The sequence below is a fragment of the Glycine soja genome, chromosome 8 (assembly GCF_004193775.1).
Source record: "Glycine soja cultivar W05 chromosome 8, ASM419377v2, whole genome shotgun sequence".
NCBI lineage: Eukaryota > Viridiplantae > Streptophyta > Magnoliopsida > Fabales > Fabaceae > Glycine > Glycine soja.
The window spans coordinates 14,680,743-14,697,882 of record NC_041009.1 but is presented as its reverse complement, the minus strand read 5'-3'; the positions used below and the strand labels follow the sequence as shown (position 1 = coordinate 14,697,882).

General features: G+C 30.1%; 3 protein-coding genes across 4 annotated transcripts; 2 read left to right on the top strand and 1 right to left on the bottom strand.

Moving 5' to 3' along the window:
* Positions 1–76: 76 nt before the first annotated feature.
* LOC114422216 (26S proteasome non-ATPase regulatory subunit 12 homolog B-like) lies at positions 77–2,863 on the bottom strand. 2 transcript variants are annotated; one of them, XR_003668645.1, is made up of 5 exons: positions 2,308–2,863; positions 907–1,007; positions 713–825; positions 461–613; positions 77–361 (listed from the first exon to the last, which is right to left on the bottom strand). XR_003668645.1 is itself a non-coding variant. In XM_028388443.1 (4 exons), exons 1-3 carry the CDS (start codon positions 2,463–2,465, stop codon positions 740–742), a joined length of 345 nt encoding a protein of 114 aa, XP_028244244.1. In that variant the 5' UTR covers positions 2,466–2,863; the 3' UTR covers positions 106–613; positions 713–739. The 2 variants fall into 2 exon arrangements, 1 of the variants encoding a protein (XP_028244244.1); XM_028388443.1 differs by having other exon boundaries at positions 106–613.
* Positions 2,864–4,193: 1,330 nt separating this feature from the next.
* Positions 4,194–5,013, top strand: LOC114424350 (vacuolar iron transporter homolog 4-like). The gene has a single exon (XM_028391194.1). It carries the CDS (start codon positions 4,255–4,257, stop codon positions 4,906–4,908), a length of 654 nt encoding a protein of 217 aa, XP_028246995.1. The 5' UTR covers positions 4,194–4,254; the 3' UTR covers positions 4,909–5,013.
* Positions 5,014–11,791: 6,778 nt separating this feature from the next.
* On the top strand, positions 11,792–15,827 carry LOC114422214 (cytochrome b-c1 complex subunit 6-like). Its single transcript, XM_028388441.1, has 4 exons — positions 11,792–11,947; positions 12,905–12,989; positions 15,246–15,335; positions 15,425–15,827. Coding segments are annotated over exons 1-4 (210 nt in total). The 5' UTR covers positions 11,792–11,945; the 3' UTR covers positions 15,458–15,827.
* The last annotated feature ends 1,313 nt before the right edge of the window (positions 15,828–17,140 follow it).

Here is a 17,140-nt window from a genome sequence, read left to right as displayed (position 1 = left end):
CTCAAATGAGGATAATGTACTGTATTAAAACAAAGAAAAGCTAAAATAGAAAAAAGAGTTAGCATCATGACATCAATAACGAAAGGCTTGTCATGACAGCAATAATTGAACAGAGATAACAAAAGTTTAAACGATTTTTTTCAACTAGTATCCACAAGGCATTTAGAGTACAAATACAAATAAGGTAAATGTAGACCAGATTTTATTCAGCTGACTAAGTCACAAACTGAAGAATTGCCAAAATAAAAGGGAAGGTTGCAGTAAAGGTAGACAATATCATAACCTTAAAGAAACAGTTACCATATAAATTATATTAGAACTGAATTTTTAAATAGGATACAACACCATCATCGTGGACAACCTGCAGTAGAAACAAAGAGAGAAGATATCAACAAAATACCTCCCAAGCAAATTGAAGGGAGGAAGAGGGCAAAAGAAATATACAATGTAAGGGAATTACATGTTCAATTACTCTTTCCCTCATATCTTCAGCTACTTTTTCACCCAAATTCTTTCCTAAGTTACACTCTCATTCTCAAACTCATCCTTGTATGAATCCCAAAGAGTTGTGCACTGGATAACCTCCATAGTGACCAACTGTTTCAACAGTAACCTATGGAATGATATATAGCATGTGCATCAAATTAATGAGAAGGGAAAAATAAGTAAAACATCTAGCAAGACACGCAACTCCAAGATTAGGAAGACATACTTAAAGTTTCGAATCTCAGACAGATTCTTATCCTCCAAGGTAGAATTGATAAGACTTGACTGCATTGGAATACGCAGTGATAGAACCAAATACCAACATATTTTCCTCAGGATCTACATGAAAAGAAAATATTCAGAGAAAAAGAAACACAATCTGACAACAGATAAATAAAATAAAGAGTAGGGAAAGCCTACTGAAATCCACTCTGCAGGATTTTCTTTTGACAGATGGAATCTCATATATTGCCTTGTAGCAACAACATATTTCAAGATAATCATTTTTATGGGAATAATACCTTCAAGGACAAACAGAAACCATCATAAGACAACAAAAAATTTATGATCAGCACACAAACATCATCAGGAAGTAGGCATCAAAAGAATGCAGCACCAAGGCAAATCAAACAACATTAATAAATATCTTAGCAGATTATTGAAATTGATTTTGAAGAATAGCACCAAATTGAAAAGGCTGTGACCTGTGGGTACAGGGTATCTTTTTGTTTACAATAATTGAACAAAGTATCAATTCGGAATAATGACAAACACAAAATAAAAGTCATTTGATAACACTCACTAAATGAAAATTTGATAATGGAGTTTTAAAAAAGGGTGTCAACTTCAGAGTTCACAACATAACATATTTACAGAGTGATAGTTATTCTCAAAACAAAAATCAAGAGTAAAAAGGGCATCTTTACGTTTGTAAGGAAAGGAAATGTATAACCAGCATGTTGTTGACTTCAAAAATCATTCCTAATATTTTTAAGGTCAATTAATTCATGACATTTTGATCATCTTTTTTCATATAATTCCCAGTGAAAGACACAGTTTGTATCATAACAGGACTGTTAGGACAGACAGATAACATTCCATAAACATTGGTTGGTAAGTTGGCTCATTTGATGAGAGATTTTATACGTGGTAGTCACAAAAAAAAATCCTTCGTTTTTATTTCTCCTCTCAAACAAATAGTGGAAATTTGGTATTTCTATCCTATCTTCCTCTTCTCCATATCCTTCCAGTCTATTTACACACAAACAAACATAACGTTTAGGAAAAGAGAAGCCCCAAAACTGGTCCAAACATTTAGTGTCCTTGGAAAGTGAGAAGCTTTAAATCTACTCTGTACCCTCCAAAGTCCACAGTGGGATATCTAGAGAGAGGCACTGTTCAACGCTTCAGCAAAGTACAACAAAGAAATAAACACTTGGCAAAAGCAAAGAAAGCCTGAGATTCTAATTTGTTTTTTTATAAATAATACAGAATCCAGATCCCCATTCCCTAGATCAACCAATGAATTAAGTTCCCTAGATCTAGTTAAAAAGATTGATAAAGAAAGATTAAAAACCACTTATTCCAAATATGTGGAAGCAAAACTGAAAAGTTGAACGAGCCAGATGGAAAAAGTTCTTCTAAAGTAAGTTGGTCTTTTAAAGTGCACGAACTAGTGGGTTCATTGGGTTTCTATTGCAGCAGTGGTGCTATTCGCTGCTACTGACAACTATGTAACAGAACAACATCCACATTTTAACACCCCCTACCAGGCAGCAAATTGAACAAGCAAAATAAGACAACAAGTAGGGAATCAGTTACCGAATCATTAGTTCATAGTAGATCCGCTTCAACTCTGGTAGAGATGGTATATCTGCAAGAGCTTCTTCAACAACATTATCACCTTCTTTAGACTTTTTCTTTTCTTTTGTAACATTAGCGTCAAACACTCTTGTATGGGATCTGCTGCTTCTCGCCATTTTCAGCTTCAGCAGAGGGCAAAAGTCATCTGGAAGTTTCAGAAGAGGATAGCCTCTTTCTGGAAGCTTCTAGAAGTTGGTGAGGCACTCCACGCCCGCCATCATCTTCTTGGTGTCCTTCGCGCGTCATAGTTCCAGTGCTTCCTCCATTTCTTTCTTCGATCAGATCTGAAGAAGAATAGATCGTTGGTCCGTTTGGTCGAGTCGAGATCGACGTCGTCATGGATGCATGTCCATCGTGGCGGCAGGATTTTAGAGTTCCTCTCTGCTATGAGTGAGTGTAACTGAACTAGACGTGCGCGAACCTTTAGATTTTTAATTGCCAGAAGAGAAATGAAAATAGGACGGTTTTACTAAAATCCAGAACACAGGTTTGTAATCAGATTTTTGTAAAACTATCTTTGTTGAAGTCATTTATATTACAAAAATATCACTGCAATCAAATTTAAGTAGAATGTTATTTTTTTAGTAGTGAATATTCCTCAAGAATAAAATATAAATTATTTAAATCCTTTATAAGTTTTTTAAAGGAAATAATTATTTCAGAATTTAAAAATGGAAGATATATTGATATTAATGGCACTGTTTATCCTGTTGCAAATGGAAGATATATTTAAACCTTGATGCTAAGTGTCTAGCTCGATAATTAGATTGTTGAATTGTTGATGGGAAGGTTAATGTATCTGTTAAACATTTGCAATTATAGAAGAATATTTATTTTACTTTACCATTTTTTGGGTTTCATGTTTATAATAATTCCATTTTTGGCAATTTGGCAGATGTTGTTACTTCTACCGGAATATTTTTTTTGAGTTGTCTGACTTCTACTAAAGTATGAGTGTATATTTGAGATTTTTATAATAACAACTGTAATTTTTAATGTTAACGCACACGTACCTTACACGAAACAATAATAGTACAAGTGTGAATTGTGATTCAAAAAAAAAAGTGTGGACTACTGTGAAACAACATCAAATTTTCCTTCATTTCCTTTACATGCAAGATATATTAACATTATATTTTATAAATGACGCTTTGACAAAGACTTAAGTTTTTATATATAGGACAATAATAGAGGTTTAAATTGTGAATATTTTTTTTTATATGATTCATGGTGCACAACACACGGTTTAAACAATTCCAACACCTTAAACTTTTGACAACACAATGTGAGAGCCGTGAGATGCTAAAGCTAACTATGAGTGAAGAGAACATGAGAATCTGGACTCTCTGACATCTTTATTTTTTTATTATATCATATAATGCATTGAGATTATAAATTTTTCTTGTTTTTTTGTTAGGTTATTTGCATGGAGACTTAATTTTGATTATCACATCTAATTAATTATTTTTAGTAAAAAAAATTCTCTTAATTATGTTTTTTTAATTGGTAAAATTTATGATAAAATCTTATTTAAATAATATTACTAGAAGATTTATTATTTATTCTGTTGGAAAAAATATAAATCTCATATTAATTAAAAAATCAAATTATAATATATGAGTGTATAATATATGAGTGAGGAATAATTCTCACCCCTTAAATTAATTTATAGGGTTAAGTTAAATCTCACATTCTAAAATTATAATACCTTCCTTCCAAGTATGAACCGTATTAGATTCCAAAATTACTCAGTGTCCTACCTGTCTTCCACTACCGTATTCTATTTCCCACTTGGCTCTCCTTCTATAAATTTCTTTATCCCAAGGCGTGTGTCCTCCACACTCCATTTCCCATCTCATACAACTGTACATTGTTTATCATATATTTCTCTTGCAGCAGCTAGCCATGGCAAACAACAATATTCAACCATGCCATGACGACCTTGATCCTAGAGAAGCCAACAACCCTTCAAAGATGTTAAACTTGGACGTGGAAGGACAGAGAGAGGGTTTTGACTATGCAAAGAGGGCACAGTGGCTTAGAGCTGCTGTTTTGGGTGCCAATGATGGTTTGCTCTCAACAGCATCCCTCATGATGGGAGTTGGAGCTGTGAGGAAAGATGTTAAGAGTATGATGCTGACTGGGGTTGCAGGGCTGGTGGCTGGAGCATGCAGCATGGCCATTGGAGAGTTTGTTTCTGTATACTCACAGTATGATATTGAGTTGGCTCAGATGAAAAGAGAGGGAAACATGGATGAGAAGAAGGATAAGTTGCCGAACCCCTATTATGCTGCTTTTGCCTCTGCCCTTGCGTTTGCTATTGGGGCAGGGGTGCCACTACTTGGTGCTGCCTTTGTCAATAGCTATAAGGCAAGGTTAGGGGTGGTGGCGGCTGTTGTCACCCTTGCTTTGATCGTCTTTGGAGATTTGGGGGCCTTTTTAGGGAAAGCACCCAGGGTTAAGTCCACTCTCAGGGTTTTGATTGGGGGGTGGTTGGCCATGGCTATTACTTTTGGTTTAACAAAGCTTGTAGATCATCTTGGACTTGGAGTAGCTTGATCCACACACACACACACACATATATATATATATGCTGATTTCCATTTACCTTTTTTCTTTTCTATATGCCTCTGCCTAGCTAGATAGATCTGGTTTCATTTGTTAGATGTTTTTTTTTTTTTTTTTTTACTTTCTTTTGTTACATATGTATGTTTTATGAAATGAATAATACTGTTTGGTATGAAAAATATACGAATTATATATTTATTGTGATTTACTGCCAAACAGACTAATTTTTTATTTTTCTTAACTATAAGAATATTCGCTATTATAATAGTGGGCTTCGAAAACCTACGGTGGTAAACCGATGACTTACATTGAACTAAAAGTTTTTTTTTGTAAAACCTCTGTCAGGAAATTTTATCGATAGTCTTGAAAAAGTCCTTTGTAATATAGAAAGCTTAGCTCACTATAATATAAGGATAATATAATGAATTTTCTTTTCGATAATATGAAGGAAATGTATGCACTTTATTCGTGTGGTGTTTTTTGGCACTAAACAGCAGGATTCGAAATGAGTACGTAAATATGATAATGATTTCAAGCATACAAGAAGTGATAAAGATTAAAAGATATATATGGAATTACTGCAAAGAGTTGAACATCCACCCTAATTAATTTTGGGGTAGATAGAAAAGAGAGAGATAAGAAAGTAAAAGATGTATTATATCAGGTAATGAGAAAGAAAGGGAGAGATGAAAAGAAAAATAAAATAGAGAAGAAGATGGATGAAAATATGAGTGCGATAATAAGCAATGGCAGGCAGTCCATTCCTGTTGGAGAAACACACGTATAATACGAAATTTTTCTTTAGGAAGTTATTTCTAGCTAGATAAAAAAATTTCACTCTTGTATTTGATATGAAGTCACAAAATTGATTCCAAACACTTTTTATTTTATTTTTTCAAACAGAGAAGCACACTTTAAAGTTAGACATGATTGGATAAAGAGAAAGGTTAGTGGCACAAAAAAGAAATATGATATTAGTTTCGAGAACCGTCAATTAAAACCGAATCACCCATAGAATAATCTCCTAGTGTGACGGGTGTGATCCCAATATATCTCTTGACAATAATAAATAACTCACACGACTGATTTTATACATAATTTTCTCGGTGCTGTTGATTTATGTAAAATAATATCATTGGATTACAAAATACTTTTGAAAAACATTAATTATTACTGTCCCAGTCAAACTTTTATAAAAAAATTGCTCGATCTGTATTCTTTTATTACTGCATTTATAATTATTTGATTTCACTTATTTTAAAATAAATATTTTTAATTTATTACAAAATTAAAAAGTAAGTAATTATTTTTTAATTTTTTTTTACTAAATATACACCTAATATATATTCTAAGACGAATCTCGAAATTAATAGATTGATATCTTTACTCATTCCTTTGTTATAAAATATATAAGGTATATACGTACATCATCGATTAAAAGAAATATATAACTTTTTTTTTTTTGGGATGAGAGAGAGATCAAAAAATAAAAAATATATTCAGTCATACAAATGAAATAAGGTTATAGTTTAAAAAATGTTGCGTAGCTAAATACCTTAAATCCAGAATTTACAAATATATATAATGTACTTCGTGCATGCACATTCTTAAGTCAAGGTAAAGAATTGGGTCTAAACTCCTGCTTATCCAAAAAAGCTAAGTTTGTTAAAAGTCATTCACCAGTCACCACCACTATAAAATAGATATATGCCATTATAAAACCAAGAGACACCATGATGAAGACAATGATGTGTCCAGGTAGAAGAGATGTAAGAGGCTAAGAGCATGTCTTATGAAAGAAAAATGTTATCATTTGTGGTAATTCTTGAGTCTTGAGTAATTTAGGCATGGGTTTGTAATAAGGTGATATATCAATGAATTTGAGGAAGATTTTTTAATTTTGTCTATAAAAAACTTTTAATTTATTTTGAAAAAATGAAGAATATTTTTTGTTCAAGTGTTACTGTGTGCATTGACAAGTGATGTCACATCATCTAAATTCTATACTTTTTTATTCCATAGTGTAGTGTTTTTTGTTTGTTCTCATTTCAATACTTTGTGTGTGATTTTAAGTAACAACTTATATTATAATGTATTCACCAAAAAAAACTTATATTATAATGTCTTTCCGAATACTACTAGAAATAATACCTAACCAGCTTATGATTTATTATGTTTCTATTTTTAATTTATCCTCAACATTTTAGTAAAAAGTTTTTCTTATTAGTAAAAAGTTTTTCTTAATATTACATATTCTGTCCCAACACGGAAGTGAAGTTAAGTTAACCCCTTTAATATTTCCATTTTTAATATTACGGAAGTTATTTAAATATCATATTATTTACTTTAACTTTAGGTAAACCAATTGATCTTTAGAGAAAATTAATAGTGTTATTTCAATAACCAGTGAAACTTTTCACTGTTTTTTTTTTCATTTATGTATGGTTGATTAGTTTCATAAGCTCTTTACTTCTCAATTGTTATGTACTCCAAAAAAAAAGAGGTTATATATAAGTGAACTGATAAGTGATTTCTTGTTTTTATCAAGGAATAGGGTAAAATTAATGAAAAAATATTGAAAAGCTAATACTATAAAGTTTTCTATAATTGCCTTGTAAACATGTTAATTCTTCTTTGGAGATGGAGCATGCCCGAAGGATAAGTAATGCCTTTCAAAAAATAATTAAATAACATGGGAGCCCACAATAAAGTCATTTTTAGTGTTTTTTCTTTTTTTCCTCATTTTTTTGAAAAGTAGTGCTAACTTTAAAGGTAGCTACTACTTATAAAACTGCTGAACAATCGCTTTTTTTCTTCATCATTCGGCTACAACCTGTATAGGCTATACACGTACACGTTTATATTAATAAAACTTGTTTCAACTCGATCTTAATTAAACTGTCGTAGTGGAATGATATATTAATTATCAAAAAAAGAGTCTTAAATTTTGTTTCTATTTCCTAATATCCATAATTGATAATAAACGCGGCATAAATAGCAGATTAATCGGTCTTTACAATTAATTAAGTATATGTTTGAATAAAGTTAGAGGAGTTTAAAAATGTTTTTTATTCTAGAACGTAACAATATTTTCTTCTTCGTTTACATAATTGAAATTCTTATTGTATATTAAAATTCATAAAAAATACTTTCCAATTTTTAATACAAATACTATAACCTAAATTGAATGAACTCAAACCTACGGCTTTAATTTTAGTAACTGACGTTGAAAAAAGAATCCAACAAGTATGGTTGAGTTTAGGACTTCAGGCATAAGTCCACGTCTAGTAACGGATATTTCTTTTTGATCCAGGCTAATAATGGAGATTAATCGCATGTCCTGTTCTATAAGTATGACCAACTATATGTATATGTAAAAATTCAAATGGTAAATACCAGTATTAAATTGTGGTTTCAGACTAAGATAATGAGGAATTTGAAAATAATAGAAACTACAACAAAAGAATGTTATTTCAATAACAAAATGAAATAGAAATATAAAATCGATCTAGTAGTTAATAAATAATAAGAGTAGTAGTTAATAAATAATAAGAGGAGCTTAACAAAAAAATAGTAGAGTTGCATACTCCATCGATATCAGTAACAAAAATTAACAAATAAATATTTACCAGTAAAAAATAAAATATGTTCTCCATACGAAATCCTTAAGTCATCGTGTATTTTATTATACAAAATAGCAAATAAGATATTGATTTGCATACCCAAGTCCATCAGAATATATACAATTGGATGGTGGCATAAACAACAATCATATATATATATATATATATATATATATATATTATATAAGTATATTTGGAGAATCTAATCTAACGTGAGTAATAGTTTTATATTATTATTTAATTAAATTATTATTTGAATAAATTTTAAAATAATTATTATAAAAATTAACAAACTTATTAAACAGAGATCCAATGATTATATAAATTTATTGTACGCTTTGCATAACTTTTTTATTTATTTTAGATTAAATATGTTTTGTCTTTAAACTTTTTAAATTTTTACTTTTTCTTCTTAATCAAAATTTTAACTCATCTTAATCTCTAAACTATTCTCGGTCAATATTTTTAAGAGAATCACATTTTACCGTTCTTTTTCTAACACTTCAGAACTACTAATATAAAAATTGATTGATTTAAACATTTAACAAATATTAAACAATTTTAATAACAGTTCGAAATAGTTCTTATACAAAGGATTCGATAAAGTATTATTCATGAGTATGTTAGGTAAAATTAACTTAAAAAATAGTTGAAAGTTAAAAAGTTAGGTGGTATATAATTGAAAATAAATTGAAATATTAACTTATCAAATTAGAAATATTCAGTAAAACAAATTGTTAAATTAGTTAAAAAATATAAAATGACAAAAAAATAATAATATCATAATTTATTAAAAAAAGATAACAAGCTATATATATATATATTAAGGATAAAAGTAAAATAAATATAAAAAACTATAAACTAGTTTTTAAAAAATATTACTTTTTTAAAAAAATATTAGAAGCTATTGAGAAGTTATTAAAAAATTTGTTTATTGAATAACCAAAAACATTTTTAACTAATAAAAAAATCTAGAATTTAACTAAAATGCTTTGTCAAACTAAATCTTTATCCCAAATAATTATCATGTGAAAAAAATAATTATCATTTCAACTTAAATGTAGGATTAAATATTATTTTCACTTATATCTCTTATAATATTAATAATAAACAGCAAAATCTTTAAATGTATTAATGGTAATAAGGTTATAAATCTTGTAAACATGATAATCTTTTTCATTTATTTATTAACTTTTTATGTGTAAAAAAATCTAAGAGAATGAATATTATGAGACATGGAGTTAGTATTTAATTTATGAGATAGTGTTAACTTTAAAACAATATAATAATTTGTGAAAATATTTATGTTTATTTAAGATGAGAATACTATATATTTACTAATGAAAAAAGATGAAAATACTATGCATAAAAAATATAAATTATAAATTATTTTCATTATAAATACTTTAAAATAAGTTTAACAACTCTTTTCCAACTAGATAAAAAGTTACAAATCATATATTTTTTATATATAAAGTTACAAATCTTTATTGCTTGAATTGAATAGAATCCTAGAGGATAAAAAAAATTCTGAGTATTTTTTATTTAAAGAAATTTAAAAGTGAAAATATTAATAAATATTCTTATAATAAAGATTTTTGTGGTGGTTTGGAAGATGGAACGATGAGACAAATGAAAAACATGGAATTATTTTTTTAAAATTTGCACACTCACATACAACTTATCCCATAGTGGAATGCAAAGAATCTCAGCCATTCATTAACAAACCCATATATCGTAAGACACAAAAAATTCCCACGGTGGGAGACCCATGCAACTTTCCCACCTTAGAAGCAATTTCACATACACATAACTTAAATGTGAATTATAAGCAAGTGGTATTGGCTGGCATTACAATGGTTACACAAGTGGTAAAGATTTTTATTTTTTAATCAAGTGATTCAGAATTTAAATCTTAATTAATTCTTAAATATGAAATAAATTATGTTAAGTGAATGATACCCTAAAAAATTACACTAGTTATGAGAAGTTAAAAACTAAACACACATACTATATAATCACATTAGTTATTAACATGGATTAAAAATAAGCTAAAAATCCGTAAGTTTTTTTTTTCATTTTAAATGTTATAAGTTTGTATTTTTCAAATTTATTTCCAATAATGCTAACTTACAATGAGTAAAAAATGAAATCTAAAAAAAACTAAAATTAAAAAAATATAAATTTATAAGAATTAAAAATGAAAAAAAAAACTTACAAAAGACTAAAGTGTTTTTTAAAAAAGACACACACATATAAACGTACAAACCCCAATCCCACTCAACCCAATTACACTTTTGTAAGTTGGATTGACTGATTGTGTTTTACTTAGACCATCCAATTAGAATTGGACTAAATAATGCTTAATAACTTTTAAATCTAGACTTGATCAAGTAAAGTTTAACTCATATTTGGTAAGAAATGCATAACAAATAAAAAATAATATTTGTCTAATTATTTTTATATGTTGTATGTGAAAGAATGTGAATAGTAAAATAAATAAATAAAAATCTTGTGTTCTCACCCTCGTCACTCACAAGCCACACCAACTAAATGTGTTGTAAAATATTCAAGCAATGAATACTAACTATTACTTCCTTTGGTGTTAAATATAAAAAAAAATATGACACATTAATTAAAAAATATTTTTTTTCAACTTAATATTGATTGAAACTTAATATCAATAAAAAAGTTATTAAAACTAGAATTTCAAATAATTAAGGATATTTTAAAGATAATAATATCGGTTAAATTTTTTATATATTTAAAACCAAAAATATATTTTTTTATCTTATATTTAAAACCAAAATGAATAGTTTATAAGAATTAAAAAGCAATATTGAATTATTGATTTTGAGGAGTTTTATTTTGTTTAAAGTTAAAAAGGTGACAATATTTTTATTAATTACTCAATCCTATGACCCAACCTAATTCATTGATAAAAAAATTAGACTAATTATAACCTAATCCACACCACTTAACTCCTTACTAAATTAACAAAAAAATAATGTAAAACACACACCTTAAATCTGAATTAGACAAATATTATAGTGTTTTTTTTAAGGAAAAGATAAGTGAGACGCATTTCCCCTTGATATATATAAATACAATGATGCATTCCCCCTTTTTTTCCCTTTACATTTTAATTATATATATATATATATATATATATATATATATATTATATTTAATGACCATAAAAGATATTGCAATGAATTAAAAGTAAAATTAAAAATGAAAGAGGCACAAAAATGTAATTGTGTTATTTGACCAAAACTGGCAAATCGGATGCAACCCTAATTGAATCCAAGCAAGCAGGGAAGGGGAGTATTATTATTTGATACGAAATACAAAGCTCTTCAAAACCCAAACAACAACCGTACTGCACAACTCCACCACTGTGCAATGTAAGCCTCCAAGCTTCTCTCTTTCTTTCGTTTCTCATCTGCTAGATCTATTCTTTTTCTTCCATTATATATGTCCTCACTTTTCAAATCTAGGGTTTCCAAATTTCGCAGCAATTTTTTTAATTTTTTTATTTAGGCCTTTCTGTTTTTAACCGATTGCGATAATTGGCTGTTTAGCGCACGCTTGATTGCCACAGATTTTGTGTGGATCGAAACGTCATTTGGGGGTTCTCTTTGAATTTGATTGAAAAGTTAATTTTTTTTATAGATATTCTGCGAATTCAAGTTGGGGGTTTGTTGATTTCAAGCATTTTAGGTGTGACCCCTTTGGAGATTGGGATCATATCCAATGCTAGAATTTTCTTAGGGGTGTTTGTTAGCTGTTTTCCACTAACTGATGTTGTTTGTTGCTACCTAGTTAGTGATAAATCGATGTTTGTGTTGAAAATGATTGCTTGTGTTTTGATTTACTTTATGATATGTTTTTGTGTGTGTGATAAATTCCTTAGAAAATGATGCTTTGAATGAGTTTTTTGATGGTCGGGTGCTCGATTTAATAAACATAATCTCTTAGGACCCAGACAAATATGTCTGACTTGACCCCTTCTCATTTTTAAGTTTTCTTTTATCAGTTTCATATATCTGGTTCCCTTCACTTGGTTGCGAAAGCTTTGAGTTTTTTTCTTTTCCTTTGTATTCATGTTTTGCTAGTGCCTATTTAAATTTGCCACATTAATAATTAAGGTGTCTCTAATTAGCTTGTCTGCATATGAAAAGTTTGGCATCTATTGGAATTTGGTTGGTTTAATTTTGGTACTTCAATGTAATTGTGGTGTCACCATCAATAGCTTCCGCCGACTGCTGTGTTCTTCTGCTTGTGTTATTTTACTTTTCTTTTTTATGGCATTCTCTCCTATTTATTGCATTTCATTTGTTTGGATTTTGTCATGATTCTAGGGCCGACGAGGAACCTGTTGATCAGAAGAGATATCTTGAAGAGTCTTGCAAACCAAAATGTGTAAAACCATTACTAGAATACCAGGTGTGCTTTTTTGAAGTGTGGAAGTATAAGCTGGATAATTTGAAGATGAGATTTATTCTTAATTTAAATACAAGATTCTTTTATTTTCTTGTTTAAAATCAACAATAGACTGTCACTGTAATTGAATTTTAAAGTTATTGGTTAATTATATTTGTCCCTTTTGGATTAGTAAAATTTATGACAAGGCCTACTAAAATATATAACTCAAGAATTCTATAGTGGGGTGTGTAAAAGAAAAAAAATGAAGAGAGTACTACCAAGGGTCAAGAAGTGAAGAGAACAAAGAAATACAATGTAGTGAAGAGAATATTGGAGTTTTCTGGTGTCTTTGGCTTAGGGTATATGATCTTATTATCTGAATGTTTTATAGCTAATGAATGGGTCAGATAGTGATGAAACTGGATTATTATGTTAAGCTACACAGTGATAACTCGGCTAATTTTGCCTTATTCTGATGCATTTTGCTATTCTCTCATACTCTATGGCAAATGCAACACTTTGCTGTGTTCTTCAGTGTTCGTGTGGGGAAGGGGGGGGGGGGGGGGGATTTTCTGCTCCAAGTAAAGAAAGTTTGTACAGAAGTTCTGGTAGATGGATTACTAGCATGTGAGTAAGGGTCAGTTTGGGTAAACAACTTAATTAAGAGCTTATTGAATCAGTGCTTATCTTTTAAGTACTTATGTGTAACTTGTTTCTACAATTGAAGAGGAAATTGGGTTATATTGTTTTCATAATCTATGCTGGGGAGCTTATTCAAATTAGCTGAAAACAGCTTATGGACATAATATAATCTATTTTCATTAGCTCTCCCAAACAATGTTGTTAAATAGGTAGGGGTGTTAGCGGGTGCGGGTCACCTGCGAATTCGAATTGACCCAAACTAACCCAATCAGTTTGGGTTGGATAATTTTTGTGTTTGGGTCAGACCCAAACCGAATCAATCAAACTCGTTGAATTTTGGGTTGAGTCAAAAGTTTTAATATCTAAATCCGTTGACCTGGCCCATTGACCCATTATTTTTATATAATAATAATTATTATTATTAATATATGTAATATATAATATATACTTTTAAATATAAAAAAAATCAAATACTATTGATCATTGATTACATAGACTCATCAACCTAAATTGAATAAGCATCAATGCATCCTTAAACTTCAGGATCAAAGCGACATGAGTTTCATTGATTGAAGCCTCTTCAGATGGGCTTCTAAAAATATTTCAAATCTATTTACAAAGAGCAGGCGTCGTAATATCCCATTAGTTTTGGTAAAAAAAAGTGTTTGAAACCCTTTCTCACTATGCTTAGTGAAACTTCTTATCTTGGATGTGGTATGCTTAATTTTCCATCCCTCATGGATAGATAGATAAGAGTCAGAGGAGTGGAATGGGGTATGGTAGCATCACAAAATTTTCTTTTTAATAAGAATTCTAACAAGAAACAATTGTGTCCGATTCCTTTGATAAAATTTTAAGCTTATAAAAAATATTACATTTTAAAAAAGATTGGACAAAATTAAATGTTGATTCGTTGATCCAATCAAATCCAAACCATTTACAAACGGGTTGGTTTGAGTTGGGTTTCAATTTTTTTTTTCTTATAAAACCGATCCAAACCAATCCATTCAAATTTGATTGTATTGGGTAATGGGTTTGATCAAACCCAACTCAAACCGACCCGCTTACACCCCTATAAATAACCACTGTAGCGCCATTGCATTGCAGAATTCCTTGGATCTGTGATCATGACTCTGCCTGCTATTGCAACTGGTATAGGTGCCGTGGTTTTGGCATGCATCCTAAATCCTCTTGTCATCTCTTGCACAATAGCTTGTCACCAGATAAGTCTAAATAAGCTGTAAATAAGCTTCTTCTAAACGAACCTTAAGTATTTGTCACATAATTTTGGAGAGTTGACACAACTACAAAAGGAACTTAATAAGAAGCAAGGTCTCAAAGTTACAGTTTTGAGGACTTGGAGTTTGGTTGAAGATCTTTAGGCTCAATTTTTTATTGAAAAAAGAAAAAGATTACACGAGTGGGCTTCCTTACACCCCCTTTCCTCTTTGTAGTAGAGAACTTATGCTCATATATCATTTGTGGCACCTTAGATTATGACTTGTTAGTTGAATAGATAGTTGATGTCCTGAGTGAGTGATAAATTGCCAAATTTTTGTTCTGCCTTATTTATTTTTATTTCTTCAAATTAAGTTCTTGCTTGGCCGAGAAAAGTAATTGTTTAAATTGCTACAGGCGTGCATTAAAAGGATACATGGTGATGAATCTGGGCAGAAACACTGCACTGGACAATATTTTGATTATTGGTCTTGTATTGACAAATGTGTAAGTATTATTGTTTGGTTAGTAAATAAGCATTGAGTCATTTGGTTTGCTTGTGTATTCTCTTATAACATCATAATCCTGTACCGCAGGTTGCACCGAAGCTATTCACCAAACTGAAGTAAATCGGGAAGGATTTGATGGCTATCATTGCATTCTGTTCTGTTTTCATTCCCAAATAACTTCGTCTAAACATTCGATGTTATAATATCCAAACTATATGCCCTATATGGTTATTCTTGTGTTTACCGTGAAGTTTTGAGCCTGTGGAGACCTTAGAGTATGATTAATAAGAACATTATGCCAAATTTTTACTTCCGAGATTTGGAAGGATGTATTTTGGATGGATCCAACGTTGTTATTGAGTTTTGAAATAAGTTCTGAAGTGTGGATTTTTGTATTTTCTGTTTACTTGGCTGGCTAAAAACGTAGCCCTGCACCAAAAAATAGTCCTCCGATTACATCTAATCGAATCAAACTGTAGTTGGCATTTCAGAGATTCTTAAGTGCCCCATTAATTGTTATTATTGTTTCAGAAAATGGCCAATTTGGTCATTGAAATTGTATTTTGTTATCACATCAAATATTTTACGATTTTATTGAAGTTCCTAAATAATTTTTTATTTTTTATTTTGGTCTCTATTCCAGGAGGGACTTGGTCGTAATAATAAAATGTTTATGGACTAAAATAGAAAAAATGATTAATTTTAGTAACTAAAATGAAACCTAAAAAATTTAAGGAATTATCCAAGGAGCAAAATATAGAAAGAAAACAAATGATTATTTTAGTTTACTAGACACATATAGGGATGTCGACTAGAGTAGGGATGGGGATACTCTCCATATCTGCCCCCAACCAACCCGTCCATGTTTTGTAGTGGGAGATTTTATTTTTTTTGTTGTTTCGATCCCCGTCGAGTCAGAAATAAAAAAAACCTGAATTTTAAATTTTAATACAAGTAAATTTTAAAAATACTTAAAAAATCTCACCAAACATAATATTCAAACTCAAACAATTCATATCCGGTCAAACTCAACTAAACAAATATAGACAAGAAGTTCAATTTGAAATAAAACAAACATAATGTTTACAAAATATAAAATAACAATTAATATAATGATAATTATGTAATTTTTTTGGGTGGAAACCCTACCGGATGGAGTGTGATCCCCATTGTGCACACGCGAAAATATTTATATTCATTCTTATTCATACATGTGCGTAATTTTTATTTACGAGACCCCACATAAATTCCTGTGGGGATTCAAATTGACACCCCTAAATACATCTAATTTTTTTAGCTCCATAGAAATTTTATTCTTTTTCTAAAGATTCTATTAAATAGATAGGGAGAATGAAGTAATTAAAAAAAACACAGATTATCATAATCTTGTTCTTCCAAAGGGATCATCTAAAAGGCAAGATGAATAGGGGCACAGGCTAGAATGGGAAAGCCTCTCATATCTTCCATAATGGGAAACAAAACTGGTCCATAGGATATAAGCCTTTTTCGAGATATGTATAAGACTAACATAGGCTTGCCCACACCAGAATAAATTAAAAATAGTAAAAAAAGTAGCCTGTAGCTATTATAGACTATCATCGTTGAAAGTTTTCGGTGACCCTTCCTTCCTTCTTCCGGACCAAACCACCATTTGCAACAGAAGATCAAAGGTCAAAATAAAAATCAAAACATAAAAGGAAAGGAACATAACTAATGGAAGTAAAGAAAAAAATATAGCACCACCGCCGTCGACCGTGGAACTCCGTCGTGTCTTGCCGTTGGAGAGATTTCCAGCAATTATCC

What these genes read in the sequence shown, in the direction of transcription:
- LOC114422216 (XM_028388443.1), bottom strand. Translation starts at nt 2,465, where the DNA reads ATGGCGAGAAGCAGCAGATCCCATACAAGAGTGTTTGACGCTAATGTT. An exon ending in TACTATGAACTAATGATTCG is followed by an intron (nt 1,008 to 2,307) that starts GTAACTGATTCC and finishes TTGTCCTTGAAG; the next exon opens with GTATTATTCCCATAAAAATG. An exon ending in ATCCTGCAGAGTGGATTTCA is followed by an intron (nt 826 to 906) that starts GTAGGCTTTCCC and finishes CTTTTCATGTAG; the next exon opens with ATCCTGAGGAAAATATGTTG.
- LOC114424350 (XM_028391194.1), top strand. Translation starts at nt 4,255, where the DNA reads ATGGCAAACAACAATATTCAACCATGCCATGACGACCTTGATCCTAGA.
- LOC114422214 (XM_028388441.1), top strand. An exon ending in AACCATTACTAGAATACCAG is followed by an intron (nt 12,990 to 15,245) that starts GTGTGCTTTTTT and finishes AAATTGCTACAG; the next exon opens with GCGTGCATTAAAAGGATACA. An exon ending in GGTCTTGTATTGACAAATGT is followed by an intron (nt 15,336 to 15,424) that starts GTAAGTATTATT and finishes CCTGTACCGCAG; the next exon opens with GTTGCACCGAAGCTATTCAC.